Source organism: Talpa europaea (assembly GCF_964194135.1).
Source record: "Talpa europaea genome assembly, chromosome: 10".
In the NCBI taxonomy this organism is placed as follows: Eukaryota; Metazoa; Chordata; class Mammalia; order Eulipotyphla; family Talpidae; genus Talpa; species Talpa europaea.
The window spans coordinates 23,501,940-23,520,284 of record NC_140077.1 but is presented as its reverse complement, the minus strand read 5'-3'; the positions used below and the strand labels follow the sequence as shown (position 1 = coordinate 23,520,284).

At 36.8% G+C, this 18,345-nt stretch overlaps 1 protein-coding gene across 1 annotated transcript in view; it reads right to left on the bottom strand.

Annotated features, from left to right (window-relative positions):
• TM9SF3 (transmembrane 9 superfamily member 3) overlaps positions 1–18,345 on the bottom strand; it is a gene marked incomplete at both ends in the record, with an annotated part of 56,616 nt that overhangs the window by 15,987 nt on the left and 22,284 nt on the right. The window contains 4 exons of the mRNA XM_084244661.1: positions 7,115–7,245; positions 10,675–10,769; positions 15,132–15,298; positions 16,586–16,717. Coding sequence (XP_084100787.1) covers positions 7,115–7,245; positions 10,675–10,769; positions 15,132–15,298; positions 16,586–16,717 — 525 coding nt within the window. The remainder of the gene's footprint in view (positions 1–7,114; positions 7,246–10,674; positions 10,770–15,131; positions 15,299–16,585; positions 16,718–18,345) is intronic.

Genomic DNA, 18,345 nt, shown 5'->3' with positions numbered 1-18,345 from the left:
CGTCCTGGACCTGAGGGCTTTGGAACTGAGACCCGGGGCACAAAGTGCAGAAGAGTGTGCCTGAGACCAGAAGCACAGGGACTGAGTCCCGCGTCGCCATTTTAGAACAGGGACATTTCTTCAGTAAAGACTGCCTGAAACTAGCAGAAAGCTCCCCCAGAAGCCAGAGATGGCTCCTGGAGGAACCAGAGGGGAGCGGAGAAGTTCACCCAAGATGCCGGCCAGTCCAAGCAACACAGTGTCCCAGTGCATACGACAAATTAGAAAACAGACAGTAGGGAGTAGAAGAACCACACGTAACCTAACAACTCCTCAGGAAAAAAGCACACCACAAAAAGAAAACCACCCTCCAGATTACAATGACAGAAACTTGGAAGAACTTCTGAGACTTCCAGAAAGAGAATTTAAAATTGCTGTGATTAAAAAACTGACAGAAGTCATAAAGGAAAACAATGATATGAGAAAAATAATCAACGATCAGAAGAATGAAATTGAGTCTGTAAAGAGGGAAGCAAAAGAAACACAGGAGATCAAAGAATTAATGGAGGAACTAAAGAACTCTGGGAAAAGCAATGAAAGCAGAATAGATGAAATGGAAGAACGAGTAAGTACTCTTGAAGACACAGAAATAAAAAGAACCAAAACAGAAAAGAAAAGAGAAGTACGAAGGAAAAAGAACGAAGAAAGACTTCGGGAACTATCTGACTCCATGAGGAAAGGAAATATAAGAGTTATAGGAATTCCAGAAGGAGAGGAGAGAGATGTAGGAACAGAGAAAATATTCCAGGAGATAAATGAAGAGAACTTCCCAAATGTGAAGAAGGAGCTGAAAATTGATATACAAGAATCAAGAAGAACACCAAACTTCCACGACGAAAGGAAAAATACAGCAAGACACATAATAGTAAAGCTCCCAAGAATCCAGGACAAGGAAAAAATAATGAAGCTGACAAGAGGGAAGAAACAGATAACATTCAAAGGAAAACCAATCAGGCTGACATCGGACTTCTCTGAAGAAACACTACGGGCAAGGAGAGAGTGGAGGGACATAGTCAACATGTTAGGGGGAAGTGATGTCCTGAGTTAATCCCATACAGGCTTTGTGGACTCCACCCCCACTCCAGACTAAAACCATCAGGACATTGGGGAAGACAAATCCCATCACCACCAAGGGGAGGGTGGCTGGGACCTGAGGGTGGAGTTGGGCAGCCAGGTTGGATATAAAAAACCAAACACGTGGGCCTAGGGCTCTCTCTGGCTCGCGATCGCTCGCCTCCCGGCTTCACCGCTCCTGGCTGGCGGCCAGCTCTCAGAGCGCCATTTTGGGGTTCCTGATCAGCGGATCGGGTAGGACTCATTTAAAACTTTGTCTCCCGCTTTTCTCCCAGAGCTGTGCATTTCCTCATTTCCCCTTCCCTTGTAAATAAACCTTTTATTAACCTTTCACGTGTGCCTGCAGTAGAGCATTGATAAGTCCTTTTAAGCGCGCGGGTGAGGACCCACAGTCAGGCACCCCGTTTTGTATCGGGGTTGCTCTACAACAAACAGACTCCAAGAAAACAGATGCCAACCAAGAACACTCTATCCCGCAAAGCTCTCCTTCCTCTATGAAGAAAGAATAAGGACCTTCCCAGACAAACAGAAACTCTGGAATTTCATTACGACTAAACCCCCACTCCAAAAAATGCTACAAGGAATCCTAAAGCCAGAACCTCAGAGGGACGAATAACAACGAAAGAAGGCCAAAAAAAAAAAAAGTTATTAAAAGAATAAATAAATAAAATCAAAGGAAAGACAAACAAAATGCCAAATACAGATGCTAACATATCAATATTAACTCTAAATGTAAATGGACTAAACTCTTCAAAAAAAAGACACAGAGTTGCAGCCTGGATTAAGAAACAAAACCCAACCTTTTGCTGTCTCCAGGAAACACATTTAGCTACAAAAGATAAAAACAGGCTCAAAGTTAAAGGATGGAAAACAATCCTACAAGCAAATGGACCAAAAAAGAAAGCAGGAACAGCTATACTTTTATCAGATAAAACAGACTTCAAACTCAAAAAAATAAAGAGACCCCAATGGTCACTACATTATGATCAAGGGGACAATACTTCAAGAAGAAATAACACTCATTAACATATACTCACCAAACAAAGGAGCACCAAAATATATCAGACAACTGTTGTCCTCTCTGAAAACAGACATCAGAGAAAACACATACGTAGTGGGAGACTTCAACACACCACTATCAACAATGGATAGATCAACAAGACAAAAAATAAGTAAAGAAACTAAAGCTCTAAATAAGGACCTAGAGCATTTGGGCTTAACAGACATCTATAGAACGCTAAACCCCAAAAAAAAATGGAGTACACATTTTTCTCAAGTGCACACGGATCATTCTCCAGGATCGATCACATACTGGGGCACAAGACAAACATCAACAGATACACAAAGATTGAAATCATACCAACCACCTTTTCTGACCATGAAGGCATCAAACTAGAAATAAACCATAAAAGGAAGGCAAGGAACTTTCCTACCTCATGGAAATTAAAAACCACACTACTGGAAGACCACTGGACTAATGAGGAGATCAAAGAAGAAATTAAAAAATTCTTTGAATTGAATGACAAGGAGGACACCAATATCCTAAATGTATGGGATGCAGCAAAAGCAGTAATAAGAGGAAAATATATAGCAATAGAAGCTCACATCAAGAAACAAGAAAGAACTCAAAGAAACAACCTAATCTCGAAGCTCAAAGATCTAGAAAAAGAACAACAAAAAAACCCCAAAACCAGTAGAAGAAAAGAAATAATAAAAACCAAAGCAGAAATAAATGAAATTGAAACTAAAAATACAATCCAAAAGATCAATGAAACCAAGAGCTGGTTCTTTGAAAAAAATCAATAAAATAGACAAACCCCTAGCCAGGCTCACAAAGGAAAAAAGGGAGAAAGCACAAATAAACAGGATCACAAATGAAAGAGGAGAAATCACAATGGACACAGCAGAAATCAAAAGAATAATCAGTAACTACTATGAACAGTTATATGGAAACAAGTTCAACAATCTAGAGGAGATGGACAAATTCCTACAACTCTACAATCACCCAAAGCTAGAGAAAGAAGAAATAGAACACCTAAACAGACCAATTACAAGCAGCGAAATTGAAATGGTAATCAAAAACCTCCCCAAAAGCAAAAGCCCAGGACCTGTTGGATTTACAAATGAATTCTACCAAACATTCAGAGATGAATTAGTGCCTATCCTTCACAAACTCTTCCAAAAAATTGAGAAGGAAGGGACAATACCAAACACGTTCTATGAAGCCAACATTACACTAATACCAAAACCGAACAAGGACAACGCAAAAAAGGAAAACTACAGGCCAATGTCCCTAATGAACACTGATGCAAAAATCCTCAATAAAATTTTAGCTATCAGAATCCAACAATGTATCCATAACGTAATTCACCACGACCAAGTAGGATTCATTCCAGGGACACAAGGATGGTTTAACATCCGAAAATCAATCAACGTTATCCAACACATCAACAAAAAGAAATACAAAAACCATATGATAATATCATTAGATGCCGAGAAAGCTTTCGACAAAGTGCAACACCCATTCATGATAAAAGCCCTTGAAATTCTTGGGATACAAGGAACATACCTCAACATCATAAAGGCCATATACGACAAGCCAACAGCCAGTATCATTCTCAATGGTGAAAAGCTGAAAGCATTTCCATTAAGATCTGGAACAAGACAAGGCTGTCCACTCTCACCACTGCTTTTCAATATAATACTGGAAGTCCTAGCCAGAGCAATAAGACAAGAGAAAGACATCCAAGGACTCCAAATAGGAAAAGAAGAAGTCAAATTATCACTATTTGCAGATGATATGACAATATACATAGAGAACTCCAAAAACTCCACAGAAAACCTAATATGACTAATCAATCCATTCAGTAAAGTGGCAGGATACAAAATCAACACGCAAAAGTCAGTAGCCTTCCTATACACAAACAATAAATCTGAAGAAGAAGAAATCAAAAAAACCATCCCTTTTATTATTGAAACAAAAAAAAAAATCAAATATTTGGGAATAAATCTAACAAAAGAGGTAAAGGACCTATACAAAGAAAACTATAAAACACTGTTAAAAGAAATAGAAGAAGACACAAAGAAATGGAAAGACATCCCCTGCTCATGGATTGGAAGAATAAACATTATTAAAATGGCCATCCTACCAAAAGCAATATACAGATTCAATGCTATTCCCATAAAAATTGCAATGTCATTCTTCAAAGAAATAGAACAATTATTGATGAAATTCATATGGAACCACAAAAAACCCCGAATAGCCAAAGCTCTCCTGAAAAAAAAAGAAGGGAATGGAGGCATCACACTCCCAGACTTCAAACTATACTACAAAGCCATAATCATCAAAACTGCATGGTACTGGAACAAGAACAGACATACAGACCAATGAAATCGAATAGAAAATCCAGAAATAAACCCACAGATTTATGGTCAACTAATCTTTGACAAAGGAGCAAAGACTATGCATTGGAGCAAAGAAAGTTTGTTCAATAAATGGTGCTGGGAAAACTGGGTTGCTACATGCAAAAGAATGAAGCTTGACCACTACCTCACACCATACACAAAAATAACTCAAAATGGATTAAAGAACTAGACATAAGACATGATACCATAAAATATATAGAAGGAAATATAGGCGAAACACTACGTGATCTGCACATCAAAGACATCTTTACAGACACATCACCCAAAGCAGTGATAGTGAAGGCAAAGATAAACAGCTGGGACTACATCAAATTAAAGAGCTTCTGCACAGCAAAAGAGACAATAACAAAAACAAAGAGAAACCCCACCAACTGGGAGAACATTTTTGCACACAACACTAATGATAAAGGACTGATCACAAAAATCTGCAAAGAGCTGATGAGACTCAACAACAACAAAGAAAATAACCCAGTCAAAAAATGGGCAGAAGAGCTAAAAAGAAACTTCTCTGAAGAAGAAATGCAAATGGCCAAGAGGCATATGAAAAAATATTCAACATCACTTGTAATCAGGGAAATGCAAATCAAAACTACCATGAGATACCATCTTACACCAGTGAGAATGGCACATATTAAAAAAACTAGCAACAACAAATGTTGGCGAGGGTGTGGAGAAAAAGGAACTCTTCTGCACTGTTGGTGGGAGTGCAAACTGGTCCAACCACTATGGAGAGCTGTGTGGAGATTTCTGGACCTACTAAACATAGAGCTTCCATATGATCCAGCAATTCCACTACTAGGTATTTACCCAAAGGACACAGAAACATCAATTCCAAAGAACACCTGCACCCCTATGTTTATAGCAGCACTATTTACAATAGCTAAGCTTTGGAAACAACCCAAATGCCCAAAAATAGATGACTGGATCAAGAAGATGTGGTACATATACACCATGGAATATTACTCAGCATTCAAAAAAGATAAACACATGCAATTTGCAGCAACATGGATGGCGCTGGAAGGGATCATGCTCAGCGAAATAAGCCAAAAAGAAAATGAAAAATACCGGATGGTCTCACTCATAGCAGGAATCTAGAAAACTTAAATAAGGGACCAGGAAAATGAATAACTATAAGAAAGTGAAAATCAGAATCAACAAAAAACTATGAAACAGAGACACTTTTGGGGGGGTGGGGGGCGGGAGGGGAGGGATTGGGATCAGAATGGGGGGGGTTGCAATTTTATGGGGAATATAAAAATAAAATTTATTATTAAAAAAAAAAGTAACATGATTCGCTCTATGTATTTTCTGATGGTCTGGAATGATTATGAAGCAAATTCTTTTGTAGTTATGAATAATTATTATTTTACCCTTTGTCAGCCATTATGACTTACTCTCCCTTGGAAAAAAACTTTCAATTTGAAGCAATTTTCAAAAATATTCTGAATTAAAAAGTATTAAAGATTTAATAAAAATACATATGTAATGTGTCATTATTAGCAAACCTAGACTGTAAAAGAACCAAAATCATCTGGAATTTCTGTGAAACATTTCAAAAACTCCCAATAACGGAAAAAAAAACAAACAAGATTAAAACTGAGAAAAGGATTAGGGGTCCTAGCTGCAATTCTACCACTATCTATGTGACCTAAACCAATTTATTTAGCCTTTCTGAAAAGCAGGAACCTTGCTGCAACATGCATATGTGCATGTGTGCATGTGCACAAGTGTACATTAAGATAAACATCTACTCCAGACTAAAAATTGGTCCAAAATTCTATTCCCAGTAAAAAGTTAACCTAGTAAAAAGCAAAGAACAAGTGTATTTATATTTCAGTTTTTATAAATTTGAATGATCCAAAGCTTTCAAAGTCTATGGTTCAGATAAGATATCTGAAAGGATTTTAGTGTCTATAGTAACACATATTTTTGCCATAATAGAGAGTAATGTTTTAATTAGGTTGTTGAAGAAGTATACTGTTGGGAAAAAATGTTACGGAGATGCTTCACTTCCTATCACTGCATTTACTGATCACTGAAGTACACTGCTGAGGGGAGCAGCGGGCGGCAGGAGAGGTCTGCGCGCCATGTGGGACCCTCGTCTGGTGGCCGGAGAGCAGCCGGGGATCGAACCGGCACCGCAGAGGCTGTGGGCAGCTTTGCAACCCAGCGCTCAACCGCTGCGCCACCGGGGAGGCCCAAAACACTCATGTTTCTTGATATGTCATTATACTGTCTCTAAATTATATGCACCAGTTTCTCCCATCTTTGGTAAAAAGCTACAGCGTTCTCTTCTGTCATACTTTTTAATTAAGGGCAGCCTTTCACTTTATTTGGTTCATAGAATCAAGAAAAAAAAAAAGGGTAACTATAAGGCTTAAACATAACCAAAATTATATGAAAACTAACAAGTTTTTTCTCACCTAACTTTCCAGAAGTGGATAGGGACTGGTTGCAACTATCAAAACTCTTAATAAGAGGTGTAAATATCAAAATCCCAACTATCTTTGGAGAAATAATAGGCCTCAGAATGTTTATATTTTTTCAGTTTAAAAGTAAAATTCAAGCAACTCACCATTGTTCCGAAAGGAATGGCTCTAGAAGCATGGTAATAGATGGCTATAAAGTTGATGAAGAATGCTGTACCACACACCATAGCTGGGATAAGAAATGCCCCAATAAACATCTGTTTTATCCATCTCCTTCCTGAAAAAGAAGAGAAACTATGAAAACTAGAGAGACAGGAATATAGAAATGTTTAAAAGGTGACATTCTATGCCAAATTATTTAAAATTTTAATGGAACATTCCTGAAACTTAACATTCTAACAACTGCTTCAAAACAAAAGCTAACAAAGACTGATACAGCTATTCAAATGTGTCAATAGAAACATACCTTTTGAAGTGGGTATACTAGAAAAGAGCAATGAACTGTTGTAAAATAATGTGGTGTTTTGTCCTAATCCTGCCACTGAGCTGCTGTAAACTTTGGGAAGCTACTCAATTTTTACATTTTGGCCTAGATAGGTGTTTTCATACTACTATTTGGAGTTCTAGAGCTTCTTGGAGGGGCTCAGGAAGTAACTGGTAAAGGACAAAGTTCTGCTTCAACTGGAACAATTCCATTTCAGAAGTTTTACACATTGTAATTTCACATCAGCTTTTATTTGAATAGGTTCTACTACTTCAAAAAAAAAATTTTTTTTTTAAATTCCGACCCCTGAATTAATAAATTTACTCTCAGTTCTATAATTATAACTATAAATATGTATTTAAATCTATTTGTTTAAAAGGGTAAAAACAATAGAATGTGTTTCACAAGCTGTCGGCAATTAGAACTATGGAGTTTTAAGTTTTATTATTTTGTACCTCTCTATATTATCAAATTCTATACAGTGAGCATACATTATTTAAATCAAGGGAAGGAATTTTTAACTGCATAACTGAAAGTTTTAAATCATATTTACATTGACCAAGAGAACAGTAAAGAGCTTTCTTTCCAATACAGCAGTGTGCACCTGCAAATGCACCATCAGGGAAGCATCTTCATACTGCTAGGACCAGCATATAAAGATTTAATGCTGGATGGATCACTACTTTTGTAAAATTCAGCCCATAACCATAAGCAAGAGGAACCCAAATTGAGAGTGCTTTAGGATAAGCAACACCCTTTGTTCTATACAAGTTCTTTTTAAACCTCTGTCTAATAGAATTACTGCCCCAAATCCTGATATCCCTCAATTCTAAACTGCCTTTTTCTCAGTTTTTAGGAATTGCTCTTTTCCACAACAAAAAGAGGGGCAACTAATTAAAGCATTATTTCTCCTATCTGATTCCAACTCTTTCCTAACATTCCCTTTTCCTGTTCTTTTTATTATCGTCTTAGATTCAGACATGCATTAATAAATTCCATATCCAACTCTATTTCTCTCTTTGCCTCCAACAATCAAAAAGAAATCCCGGGCCTCCCCGGTGGCACAGTGGGTTGAGCACAGCTCTGTGAAGCTGTCCGTAGCCTCTGTAGCGCGGGTTCAATTCCCAGCTGGCCAGGGAGATTCCCACATGGTGTGGCATGTTGCGCCTCTCCTGTTGCGCCCGTTGCTCCCCTCAGCAGTGCTTTCGGTCTGTCTGCCTGTTGTGCTCCCCGCTCTGTCTCTGGTGAATCCTCTTACCCTCCCATGCCTCTGGCCTGTACCCCAGCTATTGTATAAATAAAATAAAATAAAATAATCTTAAAAAAAAAAAAAGAAAGAAAGAAAGAAAGAAATCCCACTCACATGCCACTGGGTACAATCAGTAGCCCAGGCACCACACTGTTGGGCTTCCTACTGCTCCCCACACCCTGGAGATTCTGGTCAAGTTCCAGGCTACCCCTGGCTTGAAAACGTTTCTGAAGAACTGTCTAGTTCACTGAAGACAGTGTGAAGGCTATGGTTTCACTGTAGTACAAATCTTGAGATAACTGAAAAATTCTTGTTACTCCAGGTTGACCTCTATATTAATCTTGTTTTTTGAGGATTGTTCAGACAAAATAGCAGAACATGATCAGATATCTTCAGGGCACTGTTAATCAGAAAATAACCTTTAGCTCACACTTAGTAAAATATGATACTCCTAGACCTGAACCTAAATTCTGTCAGCTTTCAGTAACAACCATAGTAAAGTTTGTCAGGTATTTTTAACTTGCAATCAGATTAAAAGCAAATTTATGCCCAAGTATGAATACATTTCCTATCTTTAAATGACTTTCTGCTGTGGAAACTTTTTTAGCGGTCATAACTGGGCCTCCCTAGTGGCAGAGGGGTGAAAGTCTCAGCACTATCAAGCAATTGCCAGCTACTGCAGCATGAGTTCGATCCTGTGGGGCAGGGAGCTGACCCACATATGGCACTGCCCTCAGAAGTGTATTTCAGTAGATCTACCTGTGTTCTGCTCCCCACTCTGTCTCTGGTGAGTCCTCTCACCTCCCGTACCTCTGGTCTACACCCCAGATCTTATATGCATGAATTAAAAAAAAAAATGAAATAGAGGTCATAAACTGTCAAATTCTTAGCCTAACTAGTTTTCAGGTCAAATTCAAATGAAAAGTTACCTTAAGCAACCTAATTTCTTAGTATAGTCTAATATGAAAAGACTCTTTTCCCATATTTGAAGGTAGAATATAGAGGACTGAACCCTAACTTAAAGTATTAAGAACCCATAATGATACACCCTCAGGCAATCCAAAGAATTATCTATCCTGAAATTGCAGACCACATTAACTCTAGTAGAACCAATAAAAGAAGCAATGGTAAACCAGAATATCCTGGGGGAATCTGAAATTATCCTCTGCTCTTATTACTTATAACCTATAAGTCTCTGTATTCTACAGAAAGAAAGCAGGATCTCCAAACTCAGACATTGCTTAGGATGGGCAGAGAAAATCAGTTTTAGAGGTCTCTAGCCTCAGGAATAAAATATGAAGGTCTTTCAACTATATCATTCCTAAACCAAAATATACAAATCTACCTTCAGGATTTTTCTGACTTCAGACAATTACGGGGAAATCAAATGAACCTGAAGACCCCTGACTGTTTCAACGAGGGGCAGTAGCCTCATATCATCCATGTGTCTCCCATCACTTCCATGGCACAAGACTAAATAAGCAGGAGTGTATTTAAGGTGAAGCTCTCACAGCAAGAGATTCTGAATACAGAATAATACAAAACTTTTGTACAAAGTCCTTTGATGTTTAAAAGCCAACTGAAATAAACCCGCCTTCCACTGTCCACTTTGTCCATAAGCCATGAGACATGCCTTTATATTCCACTATAAGGCTCCACTGTGTGGAGGCTTCTTGTGGAGCATATCAGGAACTAGGAACTTAAAGCAAAATTGTATCAATAACTTAAGTATACTCTCCCACAAGGTCCTCAGAGTGAACATCACAGTGAGAAGAGATTATTAACTATTCATATTTTAGGAAATAAAATGCAAGGGTTCCATATAAGCAAAATAGAATACATAATTGATTTGGTAGAGACTATGTAAAATAACCACATTTTTTAAATGACTGCACTGTACATTTTAAACCCCAAATACCTCACAGTAAAACATTAGCACCTAAAATTAAAAATACAGTGTGATAGTAAGTTACCTCCTTGTCTAGCATACAGACTTCCTCCAAAATAACCATTCACTGGAGATGTAGCAGCATAGACAAATATTGCTGTACTGAGCATTGATCCCCTCCTAAACAGGCGAAACAACATATAAGACAAAATAAAACCAACAATTCATCACATAATCAATTACATTAGCATTAGCACTCAAAGATAATTTAACAGGAAAAATATCACATTCTGGACTGCAAAGGACCACAAAAGTTTACCTAGTAGATGAACTGATAGTTAAAACTCCACTTAAATGATTCCACATTGACTCTAATTTTTTTTAAATCTGCAGTTAAATTTTGTAATATTATATTCTAAACAAATTATTTCTCATTTCTTTGGCAAAAATATTAGAAGCGGGCATTAAAATGGCTTGCAACCCTGTGAGACAATCACGTTGCATGGAAAAGTATATTCTTCTGTTAAGAAAAATAATTGGAATATTTCTTTTTATAACAATTCAACTGCTTAAGTTTCTTACCTGTTGAAAGACATAAAATGAAAATAGAACACTCTATATTAGTGCTATTATTTTAAATGCTGTTAACACTAAAGCTTTTCTTCTTTTGTTTCCCTTATACTGTTAAAAATTATTTTTTAAAAATCCACAGGTCCACGAATCAACAATAATTCAGATCAGTAATTTCTACCCTCAGGGTCTCCCTGGTGGCCTAGGGATTAAGACTCAATGCTATCACCACTATGACATGAGTTCAATCCCTGACCAGGGAGCTGACCCACATGACGCAGCAGACCTCTCCTGTCTCACCCGCTGTTCCCTTTAGCAATGTATTTCAGTAGATCTACCTGTTCTATTCCCCACTCTGTCTTTGGTGAATCCTCTTACCTCCCGCACCTCTGGCCTACACTCCAGTTTTTCTACGCAAAAAAAAAAATATGTAAATAATTTCTACTCCCTTCCTTTAATAATGCTATCTAGGGAATTCAGATAAACCCTCCTGTTGAATAAAACTAGACAAAATTCTTTTGGACTTTCTAACTTAAAGAGAAATATTGAGATGGTAAATGACAGTATCATTTGCCACTATGTAGAAATTTACTTATAGCACTAACAATAAAAACCCTTTTTTAAAACTCACCAGAACTAAGAAGACAAAATAAAATCTAGATAGAACATAAACCTTGTCAGTTGGAATGGAATTCTTTTACAGAGAATTTCTAAGAACATACTAATGTATGTAATGGGAGAATTTACATATTCATAAATTAAGCATCTTTTGGGTAATAATTATTAGATTTTTAAGTAGGCTATGTAGAATACAAAAATATACCATCTTGGAATATGTAGCACTCCTCTACCCAAATGTCTAAGTGGATGCATAATAGTTAAAACACTGCATATTTAATTTCCATCAATATATAACTAACATGGTAGTAATACAATATGTCATTCCCAATTTAAAAGATCATGGGTTTCAAAATTATCAGTCTTAGGAACCAAATCTGTTGTTTTTTTTTTTCCAATAACCCAATTAAACATTGGTATTGATTTATTCTTCCAGAAGTGTGTATAAAGGCAAACAGAGGCCTAACAATACTGAAAAATGAAAGACTGCTTTAGACAGAGACCAGTCTAATACCAGTCAGTTCTCATGATCAGTAGCAGAGAGGGTTCAAAAGGTTGCTCATGTGACTTAAGAGTCCAAAATGATTACCAGGTATTTAAGTTTGCAGCTCACAGAGACATTACCATTTAATGGAAGTCTAACAGAGTATCTGTAATAAAACTTGGACAGGGCCTCCCTGGTGGTGCAAGGGGTTAAGCGCAGTACTATGAGGCTATCCTCAGCCTCTGTTCGATCCCCTACTGGTCAGGGAGATACCCACATGGGGCAGCAGACCTCTTCTGACTCGCCTGCTGCTCCCCTCGGCAGTATACTTTGTTCAATCTGCCAGTTCTGCTCCCCACTCTGTCTGTTGTGAATGCTCGCACCCCCCACACCTCTGGCCTGTACACCTACTCTTTTATGCATAAACAAACAAATCTTAAAAAAAAAAGTACAAAATATTTAAAAAAAAATAAATTTAAAATAAAAAGAATAAAACTCAGACATACTTCCACCTCTTCATAAATATTCTAACGGCACTGCCTCCTCAAATTAGATCATTTTCACCTACATCGAAAAATCTGCCGAGGAAGGGAACTGTCCTCTTTGTTCATCTTCCCAAGACTGGGGAGGAAACATCTAAGGAGCCATTTCACCTCTACTTGCCCCCTTACCACTCTCCACTGAAAATTTCACAGCAGCGCAGCATTTCACCAGACTTGCCATACCTTCTCTAACTCTATGCCTTCTCAAGAGTTAACAACTGAACTCAAACAGGCATCCACAGCTAATTTCTTATGTTACATTATTTGCTCTTCTTTAGAATCCACCTCTGCTGTGCTCGCTTCGGCAGCACATATACTAGAATCCACCTCTGCAGTAATTCACCCCCAATTTTGTGTGCACCTTTTTCATTTTTCTTACCACTCCGAACTGTTATTATCTCTATTTTTCACTTTCATAGCACAGCAAATTAAGAAAAGAGTTACAGTATAAGTATCTTGGTGGTGGGTGTGATGCGATAACACTGATGCATGTGATCCTATATACCTCATACCAATGTTACCTCAATCTAAAAAAAAGTCATGGAATGAGAGAGCCTAGGTTCAAGTCCCAGTTTACTAACATCCCTTTACTAATAGCTGTGTGATCTCCAGTCCAATTTCTTAACTGCTCTGAGTTTTACTTTTCTCATCGATAGAATGGAGATAATAGTCCCTTCACAGGGTGGGTGTGAGGATTAAGGGAGCTAAATGCATAAAGCACCTAACATAGAATCTCAAAAATGTTTGTCACTTTGATACTATAACAATACTCACTGCCTTAGTACTAATCATATAATTATGTTCACATCAAGGAAGGACAACATAGAACCACTACCACCACAGTAATGACAGACTAAAGTAACAATGCACTATTTGTCCCAAATGCCATTAGAAGCAATTTCTTTTTTTCTCAACATTGAAGATCTATTAGAAGAGCTTCTGCACTAAAAATGAACTGCCAAAATTGTGACAAACTCTGGAGAAGAAACAAAGAAAAAACTTTGTTTAGGAGGGATTATCCACTAGCAGCTCATAAGATTAACTCCACAGTCAAGTTGTAGATTTGGCAGTGATGAATTCTGATCTAATATTTAATATAAAAAGCACGATTTTGCGGCAAATTTGGAGTGCTTTTTTTGCGTTTGAGATCTAATGTACCTGAAATAAAATTTACCCAAGTACATGAAGTACTCATTAAAACACTGAAGTTTAGGTTTTAGTCGGTTATTTTAAAGCTCATATGATACATCATAAAGCTATATTTAATAAAACAAACTTACAGAGAAATAACTTAATTGGTTAATACATATCCACTTCACTTCAACAAGCACTGACTAAATTCCATACACAAAACTTTAAGCAGGTTCTTTGAGAATTCAAAGGTAAGTTAAGACCCATTCCCTGCTCTCAAAGAAAAGTGGAAGAAACAGCAATCCAGTATAGTTAAAAATTTAATATACAACTAAAAAGCCATTGCTTCAGCAACAATTTACCGCTTGTCCACCAAATGCCAGACATACATAAGAAAACACATTAGGAAGTGAAATATAGGTAGGAAATTTAACTGGAGAAAAATAGCATCCTGGCCGAGAACTTCATGCGGCAGTACCTGGATTATAAGCTCTGCCATGCACACTGAGAACATGTTTGCTCCGTGGATCCATAGTTCTCCAAGAACAAGGTCACAGGACCACTCAATGGCTTGAGATCTTTGTGAATTTACAACTTTTTCTTATAATCCCAAAACCTCAAAATCAAGAATTTCTTGCAAATGGTTTTGTTGACAAAGAAAAAAATCATATACCAGAAATTATGTAAAGATAGAATGAGAAGTCAATTATTTTTCTAACCTCCTGCACCTTTTCTGCCACTCTTTTTTACTATATTTACAAAGATTTCTTCCGTCTGTAGGTTCTCCCAGTTTGAGAAGTAAATGTGAATAAATAATTCAGTAACTATGAAATCCTTGTGCATCTTAGGAAGATCTAACTGGATATTCAATTTTTTAAAAAATGCCTATTCACTTTGCCAAACACATCTTTATCGAATATTACCTCTGCTCATATTTCTAGAGGAACATAATCTTTAAAAAACCCACCAAAATATTCAGTAAGGCTAGTAAGTTTTAGAATGTAACAAAAAAAATACACTTTATAGCTACTGATTGATGCTCATTATTGTGTGCAGTAACACTTATGCTATTTAAATTCTAAGATAAATGAAATATGCAAATATTTAATTATAGCTGTCTTAAAAGGCCCCAATAGCTATAAAATGATTCAAAGACAACAAAAATGCAATAAGGTTAATTTAAACACAAGCACTTACTCTGTATACAAGTCTTCTATCATTGCAACAATAATAACAATGAGAGACACAGCAAATATCTGACATCCAGAACCAATGAGAGAGGAAAATATCAGTGGGTGACTTGACGGTCTGAATACATCTCCATGCACCTGCTTCCATCCATACTCATCTCCTAGGTCTCTATCCTATATACATATGTATGTAGAGAGAAAATTACAATTACAGTTGTAAATTTCTTCACTCCAAACTTAGAATTGTTTAAAGGGATTCAAAATATTGAGTAAAGACATGCCAAATTTAAAATAATCACTGCCTTAGTAACTTAAAATGTTAAAGTACTGTGGAATTTATGAGGCTCCAGAGAGTGGGTCCTGGCTGTGCTCAGGGAATCTCAAAAAATGAAAATAGAAAAAAACCTAGGCATAAAAAGAAATATCATGTTGGGAGAACAGCACATAGACTCTATTAAGGATACTTTTTTGCCATTTACATCATGATTATAGCTCATTTATTACTTGAGGCCAAGTAGAAAGCAAAAATGACAGATATCCTAATATTGCAGATATGTCCTTTATAGTCTGGAATCTAAGAAAGCATGGGGGAAATACTGGATAGTTAAATAGTATTTAACTGTCCATAGCGTTTTTTAACAGGATTCAATTTTTCCTTTTCAATCTGAGTAAGCGAGTATCTAAAGCAGTGTTGTTTAAGAAATATCGTCTGTAGGGGAAAATTTAAATACTTTACAAAAATGAATAATGTAAGAAAATAAATTTAATATTAAGAAAAAAGGAAAGAAAGAAATATCAGTCATTCAAGATAATCAAATGGGGGAAATCTCAGTCAAATATGTTTGACAAGCACCAAATATTTTATCCAGCCTGATATTCACAATACACACCAGCATATTAAAATTAAAATTTAATTGTTTTCCAAAACTTATTTAATAAGAGTCTACATATATAGTCATTACCATTCTATAGAACATTTTTTTCTCTTTATAACATTGTTCTATATAATACAGAACAAATCTCCCCTCTGCACCTATTAAACTAAATGTAAATTAATCCTTCCACCCACTCTCAATTTTATGCAATATTTAGCAGCATTAGAAGATACCAACACCGGTCCACAACCCCCCTCACTACAATGCTAAAATCAACAGTCCTGAAAACTTTAAAAATTTGTTCTTTAAGTTTGACATATCTTTATTGGTAGCAAAATTTGACCTATCCAGAGATTATTTATAATGTTTATTTAGCACTTAGGGTGAACAGCCACATATTTTGCTGAAAATAATATTAGAGACCCCTCTGGGAGGTTTTATACCTTTCTAAAACCTGAAAATTCTGAATTCTGAAACTTATCTGATTTCAAGGATTTCAAAAAAGAAATTGTGGACCTACATTCTAGCATTCAAAACAACACTGAATTAAATGGTTTCATAAATAGAGTGCAAAATGTCTGCTCACCATGTCATCCATTTCTTCTTCTTTACTGTATCGTGCATAATCCTTCCTTAAAGTTCTCATTAAAATCATTGAAACTAAGCCCACCAAGAATATCACCATCATGAAGGAGTTGAAGATTGAAAACCAATGAATCTAAAATAATAGAAAATGTTACCAACATGAAATATCAATCACAAAATCATTCACAGGCTTCATGATGACAAGGGGTATTAACGCAAAAAAAAAAAAAAAAAAAAAAAAAAAGGTCTAAAATCTTTTACGTAAAAATCCAAACCTCAAAAATAACAGGGATGAGTATTCACTTTGCAAAAGTATTGGCTTTCTTTAGAGTAAGCTCCAGATTTATTAAAACACAATACTGTTTATATACATTTCCACAAACTTTGGCCACATAGCTTATGCCATTCAGCATTACAGAGAAAAAACATGGAGTTAAACAGGCCTATGTTTTAACACAGGCTCTGTCAGTTCTAGTTATGTGACCTCAGTTTTTTAAATCAAAAGTGGAAGTGGTAGAATGCTCTTGTAAGTGACTGGCAAGGTTTAATTCTGTATGTAAAAAGTATGGCACCATGTCTAGCACACAGCAGTCAATACTCAGTAAATGTGAATTTCCTTCTGTCTAAGTGAGCAACAACCTAAAATCTTCTTAAAATACCAAGACTAAACCATCATAGTTGGCTGCCATGGACTTGGGTAGCTTCCTGAATGATCTGCTTCACTTGTCTCTGGTTCATCTGCTCCATCCTGTCATCATTTTTATCCTGCCTTTCCAAATTAACTCCCCAGGGTACAGAGAATAATGAGATAGCCCACACAATTTCCCAAAGTTCTCAAGACTCTTGAGGTTGATTTTACCTACACATTTGTCACAAAATTCCATCCAGGTTCTGGTTCAAATTACAAAGTAGTACTATGTCTCTCAATGCATCTCAGAATCCAGTAAGTCTGATTTGAACTAGGTCTACAGCACTGTCTGACAGTCCTTTCTATTTTAATTCCCCAAAGTGTCTTAGAGATAGTGCCAAAATTTCTATTCTCTTTAAGTCCTAATTCCAGTTATTTTTCTGCATTTATCCCCTAAACCTTTCATTTCTCCTTTCAAACTCCTAGAAGTTGTTTTTCCTCTTAAATCAATCTTTCCATTAGGTTCTAACTTACTCACTCCTTGAGGCATTTTGCCCCTCTCAGCTTGTAGCCCTAAACTTTCACCTTTCTCCAGTGTCAACAATCTCCAAAAATGGTACCTACTCCGTAGGGTTGTTTGCGGTTGAAACAAGACAATAAATGTGAAACATATAGCAGCATCATTATTACTACTATCTTTCAAGTGTTTGCTTAAATCTTTTGCTCCCTCACTCTCCCAATCTTTTTCTTACCTTTCTCCTTTCAATGCTGATACTCTTCAAATGAAGAGACTATATGTTCTTCTTCCCTCACTTACTACTAAACACAAAGTGATCTCACTTTGCTCCAAAAGATTTCTTTCAAAGGCCTGCTCTATATTCAGCAGTAAATGATCTGCCCCATTTCCTAGCTCTCCCGTCACATTTGACCTTTGCTAACACTGTACCACCCTACTTTACTGACGCTGCTCCTCCCACCCTTTTTGAACTTTTCCAAAAGCCCCAGCCTTGGACCTCTGTTGTGAATTCTTCAGGCTCTCCGAACTTTTTACTAGCATTCCAATGATGATGGCAACACCCTCTGCTTCCTATCCTCAGTCCACCCCAAATCTCCAGCCCTCTTTCTCATTCACA